The 24,604-nt window shown below is 44.8% G+C and overlaps 1 protein-coding gene across 6 annotated transcripts in view; it reads right to left on the reverse strand.

Annotated features, from left to right (window-relative positions):
• RPTOR (regulatory associated protein of MTOR complex 1) overlaps positions 1-24,604 on the reverse strand; it is a 210,571-nt gene that overhangs the window by 11,494 nt on the left and 174,473 nt on the right. For 4 of the 6 annotated variants that reach the window (XM_041123882.1, XM_041123883.1, XM_030013192.2 and 1 more), the window contains 6 exons: positions 23,564-23,674; positions 14,856-14,961; positions 12,369-12,483; positions 11,741-11,865; positions 10,356-10,460; positions 6,219-6,266 (listed from right to left, as the gene is read on the reverse strand). In XM_041123882.1, coding sequence (XP_040979816.1) covers positions 6,219-6,266; positions 10,356-10,460; positions 11,741-11,865; positions 12,369-12,483; positions 14,856-14,961; positions 23,564-23,674 — 610 coding nt within the window. The remainder of the gene's footprint in view (positions 1-6,218; positions 6,267-10,355; positions 10,461-11,740; positions 11,866-12,368; positions 12,484-14,855; positions 14,962-23,563; positions 23,675-24,604) is intronic. The other 2 variants (XM_041123884.1, XM_030013194.2) reach the window with 1 other exon arrangement.

Raw genomic sequence — 24,604 nt, forward strand, 5'->3', positions numbered from 1 at the left:
GCTGCAAGATAATGAATTAAACAACTTGGTAGGAGTAAAAACCAATTTGCTATACAGACAGGTAAGGAGGGGAACATCCTGCAATTACACTAGCTAAAATACATTTACGAGCGCTTTTTTTTCTCATCTTTGAGGGCATAAACTGATGGCTAGGTGAAGTTTAGAAAAACGTCTGATCCGTGTTGTAAGAGAATTACAAGGGATTTTCTATCCCCAGAACACCTGACATGGGCACCTGCCTACAGACAGGTTAGTAGCCTGCATGAACTCATGAACTTTGCCAGCATGGCAATTTCCAGAGAAGAGTAAATGTATGTCACCTCCTTTCCCAGCTGGACGAATAAGATGTCCAAAAGCCATCGAGTGAGCTGGCTCTCTTAAGCACAGAGCACACAAGTATCAGAACAAACCGGATACTGGGACTTGGGAAATAGCTGGCAATAAAACCCCTGATTCGGCAGGGGAAATCTCTGAGGAACAATTCTTGTTCATTTAATTAGAAGGGACTTCTCTGTACCTGTGTGCTGCCTCCACAGTACAGAAACGTTCTGCTTAAAGCAGAGAGCTGTACACCAATTATCTCTTGCTTTTTATGCTGCAAAGGCTGCCCAACCCCAAATCTACTGGTTTTCCAGGGAGACTCTTATTCATACATTAAAAACACAAACAGAAAACCCCAGGAGCGCTACATGAGGGAACCGGACAAGAGCTCCATTTTTTGTGTTTGTTTTCATCTCCTCGGGCAGGGCGCTCCCTTCAGCAGAGGCAGAAGCAGGATCCTTGCCTTGCAGAGCAGTGGTTCACCCTCTCATCTGTGCCAAACCGAGACTCTGGTGCTGAGAAGTATTTTATAACCACATGCAAGCCAGAGTCAGAAAGCACTCTGCAATGCATCAGGACTGCAGGCTCCTGCTCCGAGCCATTCGCAGTCGCCTTCAGTGGGATTCCTGTATTTCCACTCCACAACTTGCTTGTCCAGAAGGTACAAATGTGAATTTGTCTCGATTTACTGCTAGGAATTAGCCCCAACAGCAAATTAAACCTACCCCAACATGCTCTTTGTCACCAAAGGTCCCTAAGTACTTTTCACCAGACCAAACACCTTTACAGGGCACAAAGGGAACAACAGAGGCATCCTACAAACACCGAGTTTTCTTCAAAGATGATGAAATGACCTTGTTTTGCACAGATCCAGATAAAACATTTTGCCCATCTTCCCCTTCCTAAACATCACATCCAAGCTGTTTCCTGATCTTGCTGCATACCACTGAGAAGATTACTGATGTTTATTGACAGTCCGTCATCTTACCGCAGGAAATTCGGGACTCTCAGCTAAGCTGAGAGCTTGTGTCTTTATCTTGCGAGTCAAATTGATTGTTACTTCAGATTGCCTGGCAGCTCGGAGGGCTGCTAGAGATCCGAGGCAAACAAGCAGGCAGTGATTTAGATGATAAACATCACTGAAGTGTTTCCATTTGTCATCTTGTTTATGGCCCATGTGACAAGATAAACCTGGCAGGCTGAGATAGATATCGCCATTACCATCACTGATGGAGTTAAGTAGGCAATGTGCTCTTAGGCAGTTTTAAAGCTCCCAATTTTCCAGTTACATTCCCCAGTTTGAAGACAATGTTTTTCTTCAGTCTGATTGGTAGCAAGTCCCCAGCCTGCTGTGGTTCCAGGTGTCTTTTCTGTGGAAGGGGATAGAGCTAGTGAATTTGGAGTGATGACTGGCGTTTTTGGTGCTTATCTTGGTGCATCTGTCAGGAATTTAAGCACTGAGTATATTCAGTGATGCCATCTAGAAGGCTAGGGAAAGTTTCACTGAGGGATGAAGCTCCAGAGGGGTTTCCTTTTATGTAAAATGGCATAGACATCTCCCACGAGAGATGACCAGGTAGAAAGGACAAGGGTTCATCCCAAACCAGGAGCTGACAGAGAGCCCACAGGTGGAAAGAAAGGAGGGAGATGATGTTGGTGTATGTTGTGCTCTTCCAAGCAGCCAATGCAGCTTCTGCCTTTCTTATAAAACTTAAATAGTCCATACAAATGATAACCTCTACTCTCTGGAAGAGGCAAGGGCAGCATTTTGATCATCCCATAATAAGGGATCTTCCCTTTCTTTCATCAGCCTTCTTCTTCTCTCAAGAAAATACAAAATACCGGTTTTGCTGCTTCTGATGCACGGTGCTCGCGGGTGGACTAGGCAGTCTCAGAGTACAGTTTGCTCATATTGCACCACACAACGCAGGCATCAGAAATCACAGAATATTTGCATAAAAGCCGCAGCCGAGGAGAACTGCTGGCACCTTCCCGCTGGGAGATGGAGCCGGCTCCCTCTGCAGCCCGGAACGGTGGCTGGTCCTGGCTGCAGAGGTTGTGCCTGTGCCGAGCACCAGTCCCGGACCAGGGGGGTCCGTCCGCTCCCGCTGCAGCCTAGGCGATGCCCTGACAAAGAAGTGGGTGAAGGAAAGGGGGAAAGGGGACCCCAGGATGCGACTGGAAATGCTAAACCAGAATTCAAATGTGTCTGAAAAGAAGAAAAGCCTCTGTACATAAATTTAAGTTGTTCACAAGCATGTAACAGGGAAGGAAAGCTTCCTCTGAGTGTGAAATGTTAAATTCAAAGACGACACAGTACGAAATGAGACATAAATAGCTGAACTACTTCTGTGTACGAGCAAACGTTTTCATGGTGGAAATGATAACAGTATTGGCTCATGTTTATATGTTAAATTCCTAGTACTTTGGGATGAGAAGCAAACGTGGGACTTAATACTAATTATCATTTCCTTTTTAATTAACAGAGGTCCTTCTCCAGGATGTTACAACTGAGACTGCAGTTCACCTGCTGGGTTTTGGCTTGCACATTTGGCACCTAAGATGCTTCTCAGCCTCATTCTAGCAGAGAGGTAACGTACTCTGCAAACCCATGCAATCGCAGCTCCTTGCCTGCCTGAGCCACGCAGCCAGGTTTTGCATTACCTGCCACCCCATGTCCAAGCTCCCACCTATGTACAGAAACGGAGTAAAGAGGGGCAATGCCGGGACACTAATGCAACCATCTGATAAAGGCCAGTAGTGAAACCATGGCATCCTCAGAAGCCAATGAATTGCAGAAACAGGCATCCTAGCAATACATTTCTTTTAATGCATCATTAGTTAAGATTACAGTTTTCCCACAAGGAATGTTATATTCTCAGATAATGAGCAACAAATCTTCCACAGCTCAGGAAAATAAATTTTTAAAGGTTTGTGGGGTTTTTTTTATCGTTTGGAGTTTTTTGGTGGGGGTTTTTTTTTTTTTTTTGAGTCTTTTAACACCAGTACTTGCAGTTCTGTATGATGTGAGTTTATATACAAGGCAACACACATCAACAGCCGTTCTTGAAGCTGTAACTTTCTATGGCTGTTCCCTCAGGATTCCCCCTGAGCAACAGATATTTGTCTGGATGGGATAGTTCCTTGTGTAAATTTCAATAAATAACATTGGTGTTGAAAGCGGCTGCATTCTGAGTGTCTGTACTTATTTTTAATGTCACTGGAATGTGGCCAACCTGTACTTGGCGTTTCAATGAAATCAGGAATACCTACATAGAACACAATATAAAAGCATCTTGGATTCTGACTGATGATTTTTTAATCATGGGCCTTCCTAGTTGAGCAATGAGGTGCATCACTGTTTTAATTTCCAGGAAGCAGTGGGAGGGTTGTATGACCTCACTCATCATTAATTTCTACAACATCCTTTCAAAACGTATCACTCTTTGGATGCCAAGGACTATGCGCAGCAAGGGAGAAGAGTAGCTGTGATGCTGAGAATCCAATTAAAAGAACACAAACCCCTGGAGCTGCAACTTCTCCAATTATTTTATTGCCATGAAAAAATCTGACCAGAAATAAGGTTCTTCTCCCTAACTTCTTATTCCTAAATGACAAGATACCAAACCCCAGGGAGATGTGGAGAAGAGTCACTCTACTTTTCTCTCTCCTCCAGTATAAGCTCTGTTTGAGTGTGATCAATCTGATCAGCTCCTTTTGCAGGTTAGAGCCTTCCCTCTGCCAAGGCTCCTCTCTGTCGCAGGCTGCCCCAGGCAGCTCAAGAGCCCTGCAGCTCCCCATGAAACTTCCCTTCCAGTAAGCTGCTAAATTTCTAAGAATGCTGCCTCTCCACCCTCTCCCATCTGGATTGCTGACTGACTGCCAGAAGAGTCAGCAGTATTCAAAGCAGAGCAGAGCCTCCAGAGGGCAAGGTCCTGTTTTTCTGCAGAGCAGGTATTTGACATCTTTCACTTTGTTTCAGAAGCCCCAGGAGAGCAGGAAGGAAGCAGGGAACTGGCAAGTATGTGCTTATTTTTTCTTGCTTGGCATCAGTAGAAATTTTCTCAAGGTAAGACAGATTATGGCTGTTTACATATCAGCACCAACAACCCCCACGAGGCAGCGATGGATAGAGGTGGGCACAGGTCAGATGTATGTTCTCTCATTAACACAGTCTCCTTCTTCATATCGCACATTCAGTTATGCCGATGGGAGGTAATGCAGCGGTGTGCGGAGACACCCCGAAAGAGCTCTGATGGAGCAGGAGATGAAGCAGCCTGGGCAGAAGGTCACACTAACGCGTCTCGAGACTCCTGCTAGCTCAGCTGCCTTCACAATGCTGACTTTGCTCTGTGCTCACACGAACTTTAGGGATTCCCGGGCTGACTTGCACAGTGACCTGATATGACCTGGACCATTAAGCCATTGGTCTTTCTCTAATTTACCACTGATCTGCAATACAGCAGTGCCCGGTAATTCCTGCCTAAAACCAGCACCCAGCGATGCGAGAATGAAGAGACAGTCCCCTATCTTTCTTTCAGTAAAAATTCCTCACAGAAGCCTAGGCAATGAGAACAGATTTTCTGTGCTTTAGTGACAAAACTAGTATATTTTACCTAAATATTGCTGATGTATTTTGCTGTCAAGCAAATAGCTAACCTCATACATTTTTAAGACTTCTTCAGTGGGAGAGAAGAAATCCTTTTGCTGCATTTTTCACTAGGAGAACACCTGGCCAGAAAATGCTGGTGAATGCATTTTATTGATTCACAGTTATTTGCATGCTTGGGACAGAGCGCGATTGCTTGGCATCAGCAGTATTGATCCAGCAAGGGAGTGGCTGGTATTTCCTTAAACTGTTCGGATACCCGGTTTACTGAGCAGGGAATTCCCTGCAGCCAAGTCTCGCTAATTTTAGCCTTTCCATTTGCCAGTGGATTTTTGAGTGAAATGCGGAGCCAGGCAGCTAACAGCAACACATCAGCTTCACTAATTTCCATCCCAGTGCTCTGTCTCTGAACAGTGAGGGAGAGATTTGCAAAGACCTCAAGCTAAAGAGCTCTGAATCACACACCACTGCAATCATCTTTGTCCTATTAATCATTACAGACACATTCAGCTCTTATCAGTCAACAAATATTAATAATTGATGAATAATCCAAGATGACTACGTCAACATTAACATCCATGGATGCGCATACACACAAAGATGCCCTGACACATTAGCCATCTGTTTCCCCTGAAGACCTCAGCAGCAGAGGAGGGGGCCAGGCAGACATTGCACAGTCCTAGCTTCTACAGATGGAGGCTGGGGAGTTCATTTACCTTCCTTCCACGTGAAAGAAGAGAATTTGTAAAATTTATTAGGCACAGCCTTGCCAAAAGTCCACTATTCTAAGCCTCCTGGGAAAGATTCATCAGCTTCTCCTTTTCACATGATCTTTATAGCAAAAGTGTATTACAAATAAGCCCCAGTAAAATCCACAGTAGCTTAACGGCGGTTCACGTTTGGAACCTGTCATTCAAACCCTTTTGTCCAGAGATGCTTTAAAATCTTCCTGGAAAAGAGAGACTTGTACATCGCACCCACACCTCCTCTCACTGCCAAAAGCTCAGAGAGTATGACATGAAGATGCCCTTTTTCTCGGCGGTTGGCTACGCTTACCTAGGGAGCACAGACACCCTCCCTGCATTTCTCACAGCTGTTACGGACACAGACACAAGGCAAGGAATGGGCGAGGTAGAAGCAGCAAAGCTTTCCAGGAACCACAAGGACACAGCAGTCATTCAAACAATGCCAAAAAAACAACCAACCAACCAGTCAACCAACCCAAAGCCAGACAAGGAGGTCCTTCCCACCCCAGCTGATCATAGGTAACAGGAAAGAAAGCACTCACCTCCCTGTTTACTTCTGTCAAGATAGATTGAAACCCTTCGGGCCAGACCTGTGAGAAGACAGGGATTAAGGGGTTGATGCTAAGGGTAGGTTGGTCAGCCAGAGCAAAAATAAATCTTAAAAAAGGATTAGAAAAAGCAACTCAAATTAAAGGAAAGAACATAAAAGAGAAGCAGAAGCACCAAAAGCAGCACATGCCTCCATCCAGAGAGCAGGCACTAGTTCAATCACAGCATTCCCTGGGAAGCCATCAACGGTGGCGCTTGTCATGTGTGAAGTGAGTATTCTGGCTGGCTGACAACAGCACAGATTTGACATTTCTTCTTGAACAAGGAGACTATCCTTTGCATGATCTGGTCCCTGTTCTGAAGTAAAATGCATCAGGAAGTGACAGACAGAAATCCAAATAACTCATGGCATCTGTACAAATCAAACGAAGCACAGAACACCAGGCTTCTGCCATGGAAGGTCTGGGCTCCCCACAGTGAGTGTCGCTGTACTGGGGCTCCTCTGCCCCACACTTTGGTGATAGATAGCTAACCAGCACGCAGAGAGTGCAACCAATTTATGGGTACTCCATCATGGGTGCTGTTTAAACAACTCTTACATGGGAAGCTAGCCTCAGACACAGACTGGTTTCTAGCCACTGTAAACCCCCAGGCAATAAAAGAGCACAGCAGCATATGGGGAAGTGAGAGGCACCTTGGGGCAACCCTAGAAAATCTTGCACAGGGAGCTCCAGGTGTTCAGGAAGAGACCTGGCTGAGCCCTTCAGCCCTTGCCCTTTAGAAGCAATATACTGGTTCTCTTTGCTGGACTGGAGAGGGAAAACAATGCAGGCATCTGCAGAGAGCACACAAGGAGCTGGGGAGGGAACAGCTGAGCAGACGGCATTTGGTAATTGTGGAGCAGCTGGTTACACTTCTGTATTTTTCCAAATTCCAGAACTGTACTGCTTTCAAGGGCAAAACCATTCTGACCAGGGGATCGTAGCTTGTTTCCCTTTGTCACAAAGAAACAATACAAAACATGTCAGATTTGTTCAGAAGCACGAGCATGGCCACTTTTTGTAGGAGACAGCCTGAGGGCGGCGTGACCCAGCCGGCGACTCTAAACTAAGCTCTCATGCAGGCACCAGGCGAAGGGTCTCTGTGCTGCTCTGCAAGCTCACGCTACTCACACAACCCGCAGCCTTCAAAGATCCTTTTCTACAGAAATTGCCAGAATTCCCAAAGTCTCCTGCTGTGAAATCACAGCTTCAGAGCACGTCAGGTTTATGTTCTTCCTATGCTGCTCAATAAAAAATGCTTAGTTTTTCCTACACCTTTTGAAACATTAAGCTATTAGCAACAGGTGTTTTGGCTTTTTCTCAGCCCCCTCCATCTCTCATGCTGGGGATTCCCAGTCACTGCCTTACACTAGAGCACCTGGTACCAATGCTACTTTAAATACCCTGATTTTGATTGAAAGAGACTTTCTTGGTGCATCATGAGTGCAGATCTAAACAAGACCAAAATGAAAAAATGCTATACAGGAAAAAGAGGGTGCCCACATAGTAGTTTGCCAGTGTTTAAATGAAGACTCACCTACACCGAGTCTCAAGTCAACTATTAAGTGCAATGAACCGGGGCCAAGTTTAACACACTAACTTGGCTGTATCAGCTCATTTCTCTTACCTCAGGCTGCACACCACAAACAAATCCTTTACAGAGTGCAAAAGTTTATGTTCTGTGCCTCACTCTGGTCTGCTCCCCCCTCTCAGGCAGCCCCTGAGCATGTTATTGTTGACCTCCCATTACTCGGACAATGTGGGGATGCTTTCCAACCTTCCAAAGGATGTATTTAGGTATTGCATATTCCTCTCTCCTTTTCTAAGTGGGAAAACTGCCTAGAAAAGTCAGTATTCTGGTTGCTGTCAAGGTGACTGTTAAATTCAGATTTGAGTATGACACGGGGAAAAAAGGTGGGAGAGGAGAGAAGGAAATCAATAGTAGGAGCAAACAAACTCCAGTAAAACTCCTGAGCTCTGCAGCTTCAAAGATGCATCTTCAGTTTTATGAGCCAGTGCTGGACCACAACTATACTGTTGGCAGCAAAAGATAACTGTTGAAGAGAGTCTCATTTCCAAGGGGACTTGATCCGCATAGCTCTTTTGAAGTGACTACATTTATTTCTCTCTCCACAAAGAAATCTGTCCTTCTCTTCCTCCAAACTGAATTCTATTGTTCCAAAGGTGCAACAGGACCCAGACTTCCTAAGACCATAAGGGAAAGAAAAGGGAAAACACCCACAATCTTAAAGAGACCAGACTTAAAAGTTTCAACACTCCTGTTTTGGCAAAATCAGCTCTTGCCTCAGCTCTTAACCTATTCTGCAATGCCAAACATTGATGCTTACAATCCTTTCCGCTGTATTAAAGGCCTGTAGAGAGTTAGGTACAATCAGCAAATGCTATGCCTTGCTAAGGTGCACGTGGAAAGTAAGGCAGGAAAATGGAATTAGCCTGAAGGAGTTCAGTCAACAGTTGTCAGCGTCCTCCCTGAACACGACTGACGCAGCAAGAAGCTGAGGATCAGAGCAGCCTGGGGGAATTCCCAGTTGGGTGAGTCTGTTACCAGCACCAAGGAAGCAAGATCCTGAATCCAGGGATGGTAAACATTAACCAACATCTTTCAGGAAAGCTGGTGTTGACAAGAAATACAGACCAACCAAATGACACTACAAAGGGCAACTTGAGATGACTACTGGACACTTTCCTCTCCGCCTAAGGAGATCCAGTCTTTCACCACTTGGTGCGGTACCACTGTTTTCCTCCTGCTTTTAATGACATCTCTGAAAGAGCAGGGTTTGACCATGGCAGTTTTCACAGTAGGCTGCAAACTTCCAGCAGGTTATAATCAGTTTTGTGCACATACCGCAGCGAGGCACAGAGCCTAAAGTTACCTCAAATACAGTTCTTCTTTCCTGTAACACCAGGGACAAACCATGAGGCGTTAAGAAAAACAAAACAGATACGAGCTCAACAAGGCAGCACTAGTAAAATCCAATGAATAGCTAGAAGAGCCATGTAATAGCTGAAAGAGCTGTGTCAGGCTCCTGTGATGAACCGAATAAGCTCAGAAATGAGAACTGTCAGATTTTAAGGTCAGGATGAATTATGATGGTCATCTCATCTGACCTCCTGCATAGCACAAGCCAGGGAGCCTCACCCAGCAATTCCTGCATCAATCCCACAAGTGCTGATTGAACTACCGCACATTTCGGGAAACTTGTACCGTTGATGAAAAATATTTAAGTGACAGAGAATCACCATTAGAGCATTAGCGCATTACCAGGTCTTGGAAGGACAAAACATCCACCTCCTTTAATGTCCTAAAACAGACTTCAGGGTTACTCAAACTGGTCTTCTGGCTTCATCCTGTGTATGGCTGGATGCCAGTGCTCCTTTTTACATCTTTTTCTATCCAACTTTTCTAACATTTAAAGCAGGTCAATGTCTAACTGTGCTGTCCTTCTGCACTGTCAGATTTAGATTGCATATTCTCTTGCCACCTCCTGACCCACAACAAACAGCGAAGAGTAAGTGCCAAAATTTGAGCTCAGGCTAAAGGAGGTCACAGGTGCAACATGCAAAGCTGTGCAAAGGCTGAGCGGCCCATCAGAAGGAAAGAGGCAATACATGAGCTACTATCCCACCCAAAGGGGAAGAATAACCTCCTGCCATGACAAGCATGGAGCAGGGCAGTGCCCAGTTCCACCGTTGTTCTACAGTTCTCTCCTTAAGAACACAGCTAAGAGGAACGCTTGGGCAAGCCAGGTGCTGTGAAGCTTGTGAATGGTAAGGACTTTGTACCCCTCTGCTCCCCAGCAAGAGGCTGCTCTGGTTGTTCTTTGGGGTGTGTGTGAGGTTGCTGGTTTGGGCTTTCGGTTATGTTGGTTTGTTTTGCGAGAACTGGAAAAGTAATTCCTCACCAAGGCCTGGCAAAAGGTCATTCCAGAAGGCAGAGACTGTTGAACAAGGATGTTACCAATGGCTGAAGTTGAGAAACCCATTTTACGCTCCCCATCCCTAGAAAAAAACCCTACCATCACAAATTATTTTTACCCACTCCCTCAACAAAACTTAGTGGGAACACACCTCGTGTAGTTGGCAGCATGTCTGACAGCCCCTGCCAGGCAGTGACCATCTCTGGGTTCTTTTCCAGGTCTGCAAAGTTCTTCCATACTCTGATGGCACCATCATCTTGAGGAACACAGCAAAAGAGAACACAATGCAACGTCACTGCTGATGCAACTCTCATAATTACTTGTGCACAACAAAGGAAGAAGAGAAGCAGCAGCGTAGTCATACAAACTCCAAAACTGAGAAAGTCACTTGAACTTAATCCTTTTTATTAGAGTTGTTTTTCCTCTCTAATCTTACATCCATGAAACCTAAAGCATTGTTCTACTGGGAACTGTTCTGGAAGAGCTTTTCTCCTTCCCTTGAATAACACCTGACCGTTAGATGTCACTCCATTTCTTTGACCCATTAATTTTCTCTAGGATTTGTCTCTGTCCTCCTTGCTATTGGTGCTGAGAGCCACAAAAGCATGCTACTAAATACAAAATACAACCCCACAGAAGCAGCTGAATCAAAGCCCAGCCCATCAGCAGCAAATCTTTCAAGAACATCGTGTATTTTTTCAATTTGTTCCCCATCTGTGAAACTTTTGTGCTAAGAATCAATAAATTGAAAGGAAAATGTCTTAAAGGCCCTCTCAGCTCCTCTTCCACCTCTCCTAATTATACCCTACCTGTACCTTTCAGCATGAAGTATGAAAAGCTATTGAAAACACTTAGACTGACAGGTTAAGAATGGTTCCTTGGAAGAGAAGCAGATCTTACTCACAGCTTTACAGACCAATGAATGGGAAAGAGCTCTTCATGCCACCTTACGTGATGCAACAGGGCATTCTAGTGAACTGTTTCCCCTGGGTGAGATATGTGGACTAGAGAGAAACTCAGAACTGTTTGAGAAGTTTTGTGCTTAAAATAAGCCCTGCCTGCTCTAGACTTAAAACAGCACAAGTAACAGAATTTGATTTCTTATACTTTGGTTGCAGCATGATTTCCTTTTCAGCTCTGGACAGCAGCTTTTTAACCAAATAAAATCACGTTGCCTGAGGTATTGGAGGAGGTTACCATGAACTTGCAATGATAGATGAAGACTCAGAATGATGTAACAAATAAAGCTGCGATCGGAAGTGGTTTCAGCAAGCACTTGTTAGTCATTTGAAAATTTTTGCAGCACCTACTTAAGCAGTTAAGAGATTTCAGTACTGCCATAAACAACTTTCAGGTTTGGTCCTGGAAATGCCTCCTCAGCTAACACCAGGCAGGCAAGCCACAGGGGAAGGGAAGGGTCAGTTTAGGCCAGATTCATAAAGGGGAGAGCAAGAGGTCCAGAACAGCTCACACGGACGTGAATTCTGCAAAGGCCCGCCAGTCCTGCCCTCATACCTGGGAAAATGTGTTATTTACCTGTGGCAGTCAGCAGCAAGGAGCAGTCCTGTCCATTCAGGTACTCCATTGCTGTGATCCTGGTGTATCGAGGGTTCCCGTTGTGGAAATAGTCCAGCTTTTCCCCTTTCTCCCAGTCCCAAAAACTGGGGGATGAAAAAATATCAAGTCAGTTCTTAGTTCTCTGTGCAAGTGTAAAGAGATCTACTCATTACACTGAAACTAAAAATTATATACATTCGATACCAATTCAATTTGTTCTTCTCCTTTGGTATTCAGCATCATTTTATTAATAATGTATGTCAACCTTCTGTGAAAGAAATAGGATAAAAGCCCAATTGTAAGTAACTATTATAAATCTGTCAGGACTCACTTGCAGCCCTCTAATCCAGCACCTCCTGTAGAAAAGGACTCAGTGCAATGCTTACAACTACAGCACTGAACTCTGGGAGGACTCTGCCCCATCTCCCTATCCTGAAAGAGGGAAGGATGGCCACAGAGGGGAGTAGGGAAAAGAAAAGGAACAACATACAGCTGTGCTACCCCATAATAATCCATACATGCTCTTTGACGTGCTGCTCTGAACCCGTCTGCACGTGCTGTGCGGCGGCAGGGCAGCGGCACTTTAGAGACCCGGGGAAACTCTTACCAGATGCTGTCTTTGTCGGCTACGGCAATGCAGGGCGTGAACGGGTGGAACTTCACCACGGAGGGGACGCCCGGGTTCCTGTTGAGGAAGATCTGATCATCCAGCCGGGAAATACCTGCGGGGGGACAGGAGGCAGGCACAGCTCAGTGCCTGGGAACATCCCGCCCGAGGGACGAGGCTCGGACGTCCCCCAGCTTCCCGGTGCCAAGTGCCACCGCTCTCCTCCTCCTTCTCCCCAGTTCTCACCAACAGACCCCCCCCAATGCTTTCCTCCTTCAAGAACCTTCCCAGATCCCAGTTATCTGACAGCCCCAACTCCTCCATGCTGATTGTCAGACGTCTTAAGGTACAAATTAAAAAGTGCGATGACAGATCAGGGGGTCCTTGACTTTGGTAACTGAAAAGAACATAGCAAGCAAGCACAACCAAGCCCAGAGAAATACCGGTTTGTGTTGACAGAAAAATCAACATTATTTTTTCAAAATAAAGAAATGAAAACTTCTCTTTTTTCAACTTAAAATACAGCATTTCATTTTAGCTTGTAGATTATTTATTTAACCTTCCATTTCAGTTCTTTTAAATTTTAGGTTAATTTGGAAATGAAAAATGTATTTTCCATGGAGACATTAAAATGATGGTTAAAGATCTTTCCCATCTTTTCTTTAGAACAGTTTGCTGTTCACAAACAGTTTTGGTACCCCTGACACTGCAATTTTTTGGCACACTATGAATTCATCACACAAAACCGTAAGCCCAGGAGATGTTTACTGATTTCTAGTTTGTTTTAGAATGCATCCATTTAATCTGATTTTCATTAAAAGATTGTAAGTCTATTTTAATTCTTTTTAATATTTCACATTTTCATTTTTTTTTAATAAACACTGGCATTTTAGTCACACGGGTCAAGCAACCAAATAGAAACACTGTCTAGAAGAAGATTTAACTTCTTCAGGCAAGCATGAAAAATCCCCTCCTTTGTATTCAGAAAGATCTCCCAAGCCATCTCCTGGGCTCCAGTTTCATTTCTGTATTACTCTGGTTTATGATATTCTGCAGTTTCACGACATCAAGCTACCCATTGTACTGACCCGAGCCCAGCAAACCTCTAGACAATGAGGTACATGCAGGAGGCTGAGCCTTGGGCAGTTCTTCATTCAGCAAATTATTTCCAACTCCGCGTGCCTCAGCGAGCATCCCAGGAGAGGAACACCACCCACCCGTATGGCTCTGCCCCTGGAATGCTGCCAGGAGGATGCCACAAGAAGAGCTCCCATAAATGCCACTCCCGAGCCTCTGCTGTTCAAGGCTGGAATAATTTAAGTATGCAAATTCCTGAGGAAACTTCATCGGGCTCCACTATATTCGAATAAATTCCTACGCTAAAAGAATTCTAGCCCAACCGCTGCCTTGCAGAGGCATAAAGAGTCATAAAAAAAAGCAGTATCAGCTTTCTGGAGAGTACACACTAATGAAACATGAACCTGAGGCACGTTAGAGGAAAACTTCTAAGCAGCACACATAAAGCCATACACACAAGTATTAAAAATATAATGGGATATAACAGGTAAGCAATCATTTACAGACTTCAGCGGAGAGGAGAACGTGAAAGACATCACTGAGATGTCTTCTGAGCATGCGGAGGACACATCCAGCAGCTCGGCAGGGCTGGTTTGCCACGACCAGCTGTCCAAACAGCGTCTGACACACGTCAAACACTGCCTGAGCCTTCTTAGCCAGACTGCAGCTCTGAAGTTCATCCTGCAATATTCTGCCTTCTATCCCTTTAAAAACATAACCTACAGTATCCATCCAAAATTTACAGGACAGGGAGGAAAAGCCCAAATGGTAAATCAATAGCATCTGGTAAGGGCCTCTGAATTATCGATTTCATGCTGACTGCTCCGGCTCTTGCGGAGGTGCCGGCTGTGATCGGGTACGCGGCTGAAGAGCTCAGCTGCTGCCCATCAGCCAAGGGGGCCCGGGAGCCAACACTTGCATTGAAAATGGGATGCTCTGTCAATTCTTGTAAGTGAGGAAACCTGCTTTGTTGGCAAGCTCTCTCCTCCTTCAAAGAAGTCATTACTCTTAGGCTCCTCCACTCCCGTGCTGGACTCGACAGGTTAGCCAGCCCGATGCTACGCTCCGGCTGAGCACTCCACTTGTGACCGACCACGTCATTTTCTAACACGGCGCTGTAGTTAAGTTTTCAAAGGGGAAGGCAGACTTTTGACGTTGTAAGTGGTCACGCCCCTGATCTGGCAAACAAAACCAGCAGCTGAGAACAGAAGGGTGTGTGACGATTAGCGAAACACCCTACAGCAGCATCACCTCGCCTGCACACAGGAGAGAGCACAGGCACCTTTCCAATTTGAGGGTCAGCATGGGGTCATTATTAATTGGGGTTTTACAGTTCAGCACCCTGACTAAGCGCAGTGCTCGGAGCTCGAGGAAGCTGCCTGCGGCATGGGCAAGAGGGAAATCACTCACCCTTCTGGATGATCTTCTGGGCTTGCTTCCTGACACGAGCATTGCGCAGAAACCGCCACTCTCTCTCCTTGCGAATCTGGCTCTCCAAGTCATGCTCTTCTGGGATCTTTCAGTATATCAACATATCCACAACACAAAACAACAGTAACCATCAAAACTCCATGAATTACCTTTGTAACACACGCTCATACACATGCACATCAGACTAAGCCATAAATTCTTTAGGGTCTCCAGCTTCAGGCAGTAAACAGAGGAGCTCATGGGACCTTATGTTATTAAATACTTGAGCATCTTTCTGATCTAAATCTTCCCCATCATCTGTAATCTCTTCCCCTTTCCTTTTATTGTCCTGTATTTTGTTTTGTCTTTAAGTCGTAGGCATTTCTCCAAAGTGAATGACATGGGGTTTCTGAAGAGCCACGCACATTCAAATCACCCATCGCTGTGACACACATGACGGGTTGGTAAGGAACCTCTTTCTACTGTACACACAGTCACCGTAACTCCTCTCCTCCCTAAACAATGCAAGTCTGATTTTGGTGCAATACAGATTACTCTGCTTAACACTTTTCAGCTGAAAAGCATCACGTAGCAATCTTGAGATTAAAGAGAGAACACAGCTTTGATACAGAAAGCTCAGAACACATTAAAATCTTTCTTTCATTGCTAATAGATGACTGCAGGCCAAAAAAGGCATTACTTTATTTTCAGATCCCTGAGATGCTCAAGTTACAAACATCACATTTACTAGTACACAGCAACCATTTCAGTTTCCCATACCAGAACTGGTTGCAAGACAATGATGCCCCCATGACATCTTGGTTTGATTATGTACAAACTTCCACCTGAAGTTGGAGAGAGGCCCTGAAGCAGTCTACAGCCGCTCTGATCTATTTTATTATATTTATTCACACCCCATAGCCTCCAGGCTTCAGCATACTCCATGGCTTTCCTGCAAAATCTGTCCTCTAGCCAGGCGGCCAGTTTGGGATTCTGCACCAGCACTACTGGCAGCTCCTGCTAGGGACTTGAGAAGTCAAAGTGCTGCTCCTAACGATGGGCAGAGACCACAGGTATTCCTACCCTTAGTCAAAGTACAGGATCAGAAGGAATAAACTCGTATGATCTCATCCCCCAAACCACTGCAGGAGTTACGTATGATGTGTCTTTTATTTAATGCTTTAAGAATTACCCAGGACTAGTAACATTACTGCTCTAGAAACATTCTTGGGTCAGTTAAAGGGCTGAGCTACAGGACTCTAGTCTAGCTTCTTTTGATGATGGCTATTCCAAAAGGAGTAACTCTTGGAGAAGGCAGACATAAAAGACAAAGTCCTTTCACTCCTCCATTCCCCACAAACATACACTTTTTTTCCCTGAATAAGAAAGTACTTAAATTGTCTGTCACTATTACACAAACTTTCTTCAAAATGCACTATACTTTGGAAAACAACTATTATTGAGCTGAATTTCTGCTTCTTTAAAATAAATAAGAAACCCACCCTCCACCTTTCCTCCTGCAAAAAAAAAAAAAAGCGCACTACTATTTCAATTTTTCAAGAACACAACATCTATTAGAAAGGCAATGACAAATGACCAATAACGTAAAGCAATAAACAAACCTAAGACAAAATACATCAAAGGAGATTTGAGAGCGGCGAGATTACACCTACACCTTAATGAAAATCCAGCTTCTCTGGGAATAAATTAAAGACCTAAAAGGCCAGGGGAAGAGAAGGGAATGAGCAGAATGGTAAATTCTCCTACAGGCACCCAGCGGCTTTCACAGTTTAAGACTAAGAAATACACAGTTATGCAGTTGAGCAAAGCACTCTTTATTCTAGCAGATAAAGAATATCAGATTAAAGGAGTTGCTGGGCTTTTCAGGTCTGAAGAAAAATAACTCTTCCAAGGAGGCTGAGCAGGCAGTTGTTTTTATCATCTGATATCTGCAATAAAGATTCCTCCTATAACGAGATCTCTCAGGGTATGGTCCCTAGACACTATAGCATCAGTAGACCGCATATGGCAAGACAAGCCTCAGACACAGCTGGAAGTACGCTTAGTGCGAGTGACTGTAGGATGAAATACTCTGACAAGATGGAGACTGTGCAGGCTCCCCGTCAACAGGAACAGTGATGCAAAAAGGCACGTAACGCAGGCCAGGATAGTCACACCAAGCTCATCGAGACCAGCAAACACCCCCCCCCCCCCCGTGCTACTCAGTGACTGCCCATCCTCCCAAGCTTGCTAGGACAGCTTCTGCCTCGGCTACTGCTGAACACCAGTGAATGGGGTTTGGTGGCAGTAGTGGTCTTTCCATTCAAAAACCCCCTTGCCTGGTGTATCCTGCCTACCACCTGCAAGCGGAGGAGCAGATGGCAAAAGGGACTGAGCAAGAAACCGAGACAGAAGTATCGCCAGCACCTATAGCTTGTCACCGATGGGATGACAAATCTCTGGGGAAGTTCTGGCAGGCTGGCTTGTGAGAAATCTCCAATACTGCTTGTTAAGTTTAAACTGCACATATTGATTGCTTTGGAGACAATAAACTGCCAATGTCCAACCATCAAAGCTCCAACCACTAACAACCCAAAGCCCCCCCACACCTGAGATCCTTTCAGAAACGTAAGTGAAGACCTGTATGACAAACGCAGCAAGAGCACAAGATTTTATTGCAAAAAAAGTACAACTCCTCTTCACCAACAACGCCAAAACACTTATTTTTGAAAACGCACATACAGATCCTTTGAAAACTGCGTGCAATAACGTGCTGCTTGTGCGATACCACTGACCCATCAGTGGACGTCCCCAGGAGGCTGCAGTGTGCAGGCCAAGCTCTCCGATGGGAGCGTGTGTTCACGGACAGCAGGCTGCTGCAGTGCACTTTCCTGAGGTGCAGAAGGATGCAGGTGCTTGTCTCTATCCACTTGTGCTGGTTCCTGCACCTCCTCCTTTCTAGGCTGCCGGCAGGCAGGGCCCAGCTCCATCCCATGAGTATTCACACACTGCATGTCCTTAGTCCTCACTGAAACCTTGTCTTCTTTTTGCACAATCTCTGGAGCACATTTACTCTCCTTTCAACTGTAGCATTCTGCTGCATCCTTGAGCCCTGCATTCATTTGCAGGTCCTTAAAAAAGGAATTAAAATGGTTATTATAATTTCCTTAGGCAGAGAGTAAAGGCATCTTTATAGCCCACTACTTAAGCCTTTCCTCTCTACTGTCCCAGCAGAACTGACAATGACAAAATCCTTCTATATCTTGTTAGATGTAACCTCTGATTGCTTTGACCATTCTGGAGACAATGCTTGTGCTGGGTGAATAACTCATCTGTGCTCTGCCAGGTCAGCAAACATGATTCTTCATAGAAACCAAACATACCCTGCCTCTGCTACCGCACACAGCTCCTGCAGATACCCTGAACTGCAGGGCAGGGCAGTATTCAAAGCTGACTCAGTAGACGTATCGGGAAAACATTAGGGAGAGATTATTTCACTACCTCAGATCCCCAGTACATTAGTGAGATCCAATGCATGAGTGAGGCATCAACTGATGAGGGGAGAGAAAGGCCCTGCCTGGATTTTCCTGCATGGAATCCTACTTAAACAGTTGCTTTTTGTTTCAGTTCCCGTGTTTGCATCTGCACTGCTGGTGTGCTGCTTGACCGTGACAAACCTAAAAGCTGGACATGACCCCCAGCAAAAGCCTTTCCTCCCCCAGGACAGCAAAGAACAGATGATGTCTTTACCTGGCCCATTCCACTTTTGGTGCCTGGGCATCTTCCTGCAGCACCTGCCATTCACGTGTGCTCTAGGGCAGCCTCTGCCTCCACAATCATCTGTTTGCCATCTTTGTCTTCCTCTTTGTCCTCTGAAGAGGTGAACAAAGGGGAGTCCCAGATGCTCACCCAAAGGATCGCTATGTCATGAAGGGGTTATATCCATGCATCACTTTACAATGCAATCCAGCTCCTTGCAGTAGAACACTAAGGGCATATGTTAAAGTCTTGGCTTTGGTACAGTTGACTCAAACAACCATATTCTCTGTGCCAAAGGCTCTGCAGACGGTGAATGTCATCACCTTGGAACTGGTAAGGGAGGTTCCTGCAAAGATGCTTCCGCCAGGATCTGTGTGTGTCCAATAGCTTCCCCCAGGTCCAGCTGGGATCACAGCTGAAAATGCCCAAAATATACTCGCTAAGCACTATATACTTACTCTAGGTGGCTCCACTTCTGGTCCAGACTCTGGGTCTCACCAGTCCCAATGTTATCATTAAGCTGATTGATGGTGGATGGAATTCGGTGAACAGGCAAGTTAAGAAGAGAAAGTAACGGGGCCTGAGCCTGCATAGAAAGAAACCTGGCACAATACTGCAGGAAGGTCACGGAGCTTTGAGAGAATTAAACCAGCAAGAATAACGCAGAAAAAAAATCCCTGTGGGTCCTTCTAAAGTGTTATTGGAGAGTAAACATACAATATCCTTTAATGAAATAAACTCTGTTGAACTCAACTTATCCTTAAAAATCATCGCAAACAACTGTAACCTAGCAGAGACGCTCTATACCAGTTCAGTTTAGCGTGACGCAGGCAATTAGCATACTTTTGCTAAACAGGCAAGGTTTGACTGACCGAGCCCTTAGACCACCACTGTAGCGAGCAGAAAGAGTCAGAGCATGCAGGCAGAATGCAGTCCTTTCCTCCCATGCCCATCCGCCTGCAGGACAGAGCTGTATGGATGATCTTGTCAGGAGAGAGTAATAATCTATGAAAATATGAACCCCACAGAACACGACACGAGGGAGCTTCTGGTGACAAACAAGCACAGGAGTACGTCGGGATGTGTGTGTAGCAGAGAGCCATGACCTCTAGCCCAGCTGCTGCTGGCTGGAAGAACAGAAATTATCATTCAAAAGAACTATTTAGGCTCATCATTCATGTCTTTGTCTCCCTCCCAGCCAGCTTCCATTTAAGCATCAGAAAGTCATTTTAGTAAAAAAGCGCCTGGTTTTGGCTGTTGCTCAGCTATCCTCCAAGCAAAGCTCCCAGAGGTACGTGGGAGTCACAAACAGCGCTACACGATGAGGATCATGACATGCCACCGATTCCTAACATCTCTGAGCTTCCACTCACACTGAAACCAATTACAACTCTGAAACCTCCCTACCAAGCAGTGTCATTCAAAAGCCAACTAAGTTTTTCTTCTTTAACACTTTGTCTCTCCCTCTCGACATGGAAGTCAGGGTTTGGAAGGGAGCAGGGAAGATTCAGCAGACTGCTCCAGTAGTAAATACAGTTTTTCCATGGTTAACGTTACTGCAGCAATTGCACGGAAGGCTCGCTTCTCTACCAGGACTTTGAACAACGGCCAAGACACAGTGCTGAAGTTAAGGCGGGGATTTATCAGGAAGGATTTCTTATGTAATTCTCACCTTCCAGGATCCTTACCAGCTCCTGCCTGCATGTTCTGCCAGTTCTGGAAATAACAGATGCTGGCTCCCGCTCTCCTTGACTCAGGGCTTCCTGACAGCTGGCAACAAGGCTTTCCTGTGCCTCTCAGTCCAAGACCGCCTGTGGTTAGCAGAACAGCCTTTTGCCCCAGAGTTTTCGGGAAGAGGAAAGACTTTTGTAGAGATCAGAGCTAGAGTAGGTATCTGTTTTTCCTGGCACACTGAGAATTCACAATGCAGTATTTTCTTTCTCCATTTATTGGATTAGATAATCAATAAATCAACTTCGGCATGATGGCTTGAAACTGAGCCAGTGATTTACACTGGAAATTAATCCCTCAATCTTTCCAGTGAAAGCATTCTCAGAGCAAGGTCTATGAAGCAAAACTAAATTCATAAATTAAATATGACTAAGATGCACTCACAGTCATTTTATGTTTATTCATTACAGGAATAGTTGTCTTGTCTTTCCCTGTTTATGATGGTGGGCAGCATCTCCAAATGAGGTGTCGGAATTAAACACCAATATCATCTTTTTCCATCAGTACTTGGTAGACTTTACTCTTTGCCTTTTTCATGAGGCTGAAGTTCCCAAAAGACAGCAGCCACCAGCCAGGGCTGTTTGTTCCTTGTTCCTGCAGGAACAGCGATGCTAGGAAAGGAGCACTTTAGAAACTCAGCCAACACCCGAGTTACTGGATGGCCAGTCCTGCCTGATTACACAAGCAGCAATCAAGAAACGCCAAAGAAAGTTCCCATAGAGAGACTTCTTTCTGTCCCTTGCACACACACCACCCACTCTCATTATGAAGTTACATATAATTCCCTGTTAGGACAGGATAACACACAAGTCTTCCAGCAGAAACCCTCCACTGGCCTTTTAAAGCTGCTTTACAGAAGTAATGGGGAAATCAATTCTCTTCCTTGTTTTGTTAGAAAACACAGATTTTGTTTTGCTCAAACTTTACCTAAAACATTGCTGTTGAGGACAGTCTGTGCTCAGAAAGCTCAACCCCAGTCAGTGAGTGTTTCCAAACAAAAACACTTAGGAAGCTATTAAAAGACCACTGCTGTCATGCATGCTACTTGCTACGCTAGTAAAAGCTGAAGACACAGACCACTGCACATGTCGTGTGCACAGGGGTGTAGTCTGCAGCACCTTAATTCTCATGATGAGACACTGAACACTCTGGGACTCACTGGGGTGCAGGGAAGCCCTCAATTTCCATGAGTCCCCCTCCCTGGCTTCTGTAAGTTAGTACGGGAATGCTCCGCGGTTTTTATTTCCTCCCCTAAAGTAATTTTCTCTATTTTATGCACATGAAGTAGTAAACCCATACACACACACACACACATACAGCTCCCCATCTACTCACTGAACCTGCCTTTGATTGGCTGTCTACCATGATTTATTTTATTAATAAAGACACCCCTCTTCACTGGGAAGAGCTTTCCTTAAAAAGTAGACAAATGTTTTTAATAAGAACTAAGAGATGGAACAACATCCACCTCCTCCTCCTCCTCCTCTTGTACTCTCTCCTGGACTTGAATCAAGACACCAAAACTCATCTTGATAAGAGAAAACCCCGGTTTAAAGCTTGACCAAGCAACCAAGTCCCACAGGCCAGATGTATGTCCTAATGAATTATTCTGCTAATGATATCAGAAGAAAGTTAATTTCGCTAGCAGCTGAGGAAGTGTCAGGCAATCACTTTACCATCTAGTCTTTCCTTCTGGTGATTCTCTAAAGAAATCAAAGCTACACAGAAACTGGCTGCCATGTAACTACTTTTCTGATATCCTTAAACTTGGGGGCAATTACCTCACCTCATCACCAATCAATTTAACATGCCTAAAAAGTGTAAGGAGCAGTGACAGATGGCTCAGTGGCAATTCTTGGATGAGACAGCACATAAAATGTACAATTTCTTCATTATTAAGATTTAAATATCAGGGGTTGGATACAAACATCCATTGTGGAGTTGCTCAGGTAACGGCATTAATACAGACTGTGCATTATTATTCACAGAAATTGCAATACCTCCAAGAAATTAAGCTGAAAGTTCTGTCACACTTTGTGCTGCTTGACTCCCAAGGCACCTGGAGACTTGCCTTATCGTGTTTGCTTATAATAAGGTGAGATTTACTGCTTGTTTTGATTTCATACTTAAAATTGAAACCTGATCTTTGGCTAAAAGATTCTGGGAATTCAACAGTTTCTCTTTCCAGTCACTGATGATCTCTGCCCACCTCTTAAGAGCTCTGTTTTGTTTTTTTCCTAGAACAAGGCTCAGGTGTCTCTCTCACTTCACATAAAGCCAACTTAGTTACCAGAACACACTCACTTCTAAAAAGATCTCAGTGGAGATTTGTTATTACCACCCTCATTCTTTGCCATAATAGAACTTTTTTTTTTTTAACTTTAAAAAACAACAATGATGCTTCCAAAGTTTCCCCCAGGTAGTCATGTGGATGTCCAGTCACTATCACTTTCTCCTTTTTAAGTTAAAGGCATCTATACAGAGTGCCTGTAACCAGAGCACAGCTCTGAAGTCACACTGGAGTACGGAGTCAAGCCTAACTTCAAGTGGAGGGTATGTTCTGCTGCCACTGGGATTATGTGGTCTTCACCCAGGGCAGCAGTTTCCACCATTTTTCTGCTTGTTTTAGCATCACCACAGCCAGAAAATTCAGCTAGAATGTCAGTAAGAAACAGCATCTCTCCTCCTCCAGCCTCTCACAGCTCTTTCTGGAATAAAAGTGAATTCTCCTCCTTATTCCATTTTTTTAAAATTAAAAAAAAAATATCAATATTTACTATAATGCAATTTTCAATTTACACACAAGCACAACATTTACAATGAAAGAACTCTGCAACACAACCTGCAACTGTGCAAAACAGGTGGATCCAGACCAACTATAGAACCTTCCCTCAGTTTTACATTCTTTCTTGAACATGCTCCATGGGGTGCAAGGCTTTTGTTCTGGGCTCTTTCCCTAGTAATACACCGCTGTCCCATCTGTAACTCTCCTGCTCCCTCTGATGATTTCTTCCCTCTTACTTTACAAGCACAGTGGTCACACAGCTCCACAGAGCAGCATGATGCAAGTAAGTCCATTCCTTTCCCTCCCCAGACTAAAGGAAAAGGAAGGGAAAAAGAATAGGGAAAGCCACTAGCCTACACTCAGGACACAACCACTTTTCAAGAGCTGCAGTGCCGTGATTCAGAAAGCATGCACAGAGATAACAAATAATTACCTTCATGACTGGCTGAGCAAAATACTTCGCACTCCAGTCACAAAACCCCGTCTGCACTGTGGCTGAAATGAAACTTTTGTGTCCAACGGTATCATCAGCATCGTCAGTAGTCTGTCCAGAAAGAGAACAGGATGTTAACCCACGTCCCTCCCATTCACGTGGGCAAGATGCATACGCAGTAATACCCAGATTGCCTTCAACACATCACCGGGCAGAAAAAAGCTCAAACACATTGCCAAGGATATGAAATTTTTACATCTAGCTTTAAGATCACTGTCATTACATTAACTCTTTGGAAGCGCGCAAATTCCCTCATCTGCACAGCACAAGACATAATCAGGCTACTGTATGAATCAGGGCTGAAGCATCAGTGTATCATCACAATGAAGTCCCAGGATGTGTTTTCTCATCCCAGGATGAGTTTTCTCACGGTCTCCCAAGCATCTGGCATGAGAAACAGTGGAGCAATAAAGATGATTCAGGATAAAGCACAGCCAGACACAGCTTCACGTCAAGGGCATATATGGATTGAATATCTGTTACAAAGCGCAAGACATCCAAAAAGAAAACGGAAAGACCACTCCATCCACTGAGGTGTCAGCCATGTTTTCAGAAATATGATCCAGGCTAGTGCTGCCATGCCCATGAGAAGAAGGTGTTCCTGCTAAGGCTTCATCATTTTTTTCTTGTAACCACACAGAAGAATTGACTCTCCACCTCCGGAACCTTCTGTGAGATCACTCATTAAAGAAAGGCAGAAATGCCAATTTAAGTGAAGAGCAGTTATTTTTCAGTAGTCTGACCACGCGAAAGCTGAGCTGTCCATTTGTCCTGTGGACTGCAATGCACACAGCCCGCTGCTTCAGATGGGAGAATCCTTCCCTTTTATAGTACCAGGAGGGAGAAAAGGAGGGTCAGTGTCCTCCCTCCATCACACTTTGTGGATTAGTACAGGCAGCAGAGCACACCTGCTGCCTTTTCAGTTTCCTCCCATCCACAGAGCCAGCACCAGAAAAAAAAAAATCTTGGAAATGCGCTGAA

Source organism: Aquila chrysaetos, chromosome 5 (assembly GCF_900496995.4).
Source record: "Aquila chrysaetos chrysaetos chromosome 5, bAquChr1.4, whole genome shotgun sequence".
In the NCBI taxonomy this organism is placed as follows: Eukaryota; Metazoa; Chordata; class Aves; order Accipitriformes; family Accipitridae; genus Aquila; species Aquila chrysaetos.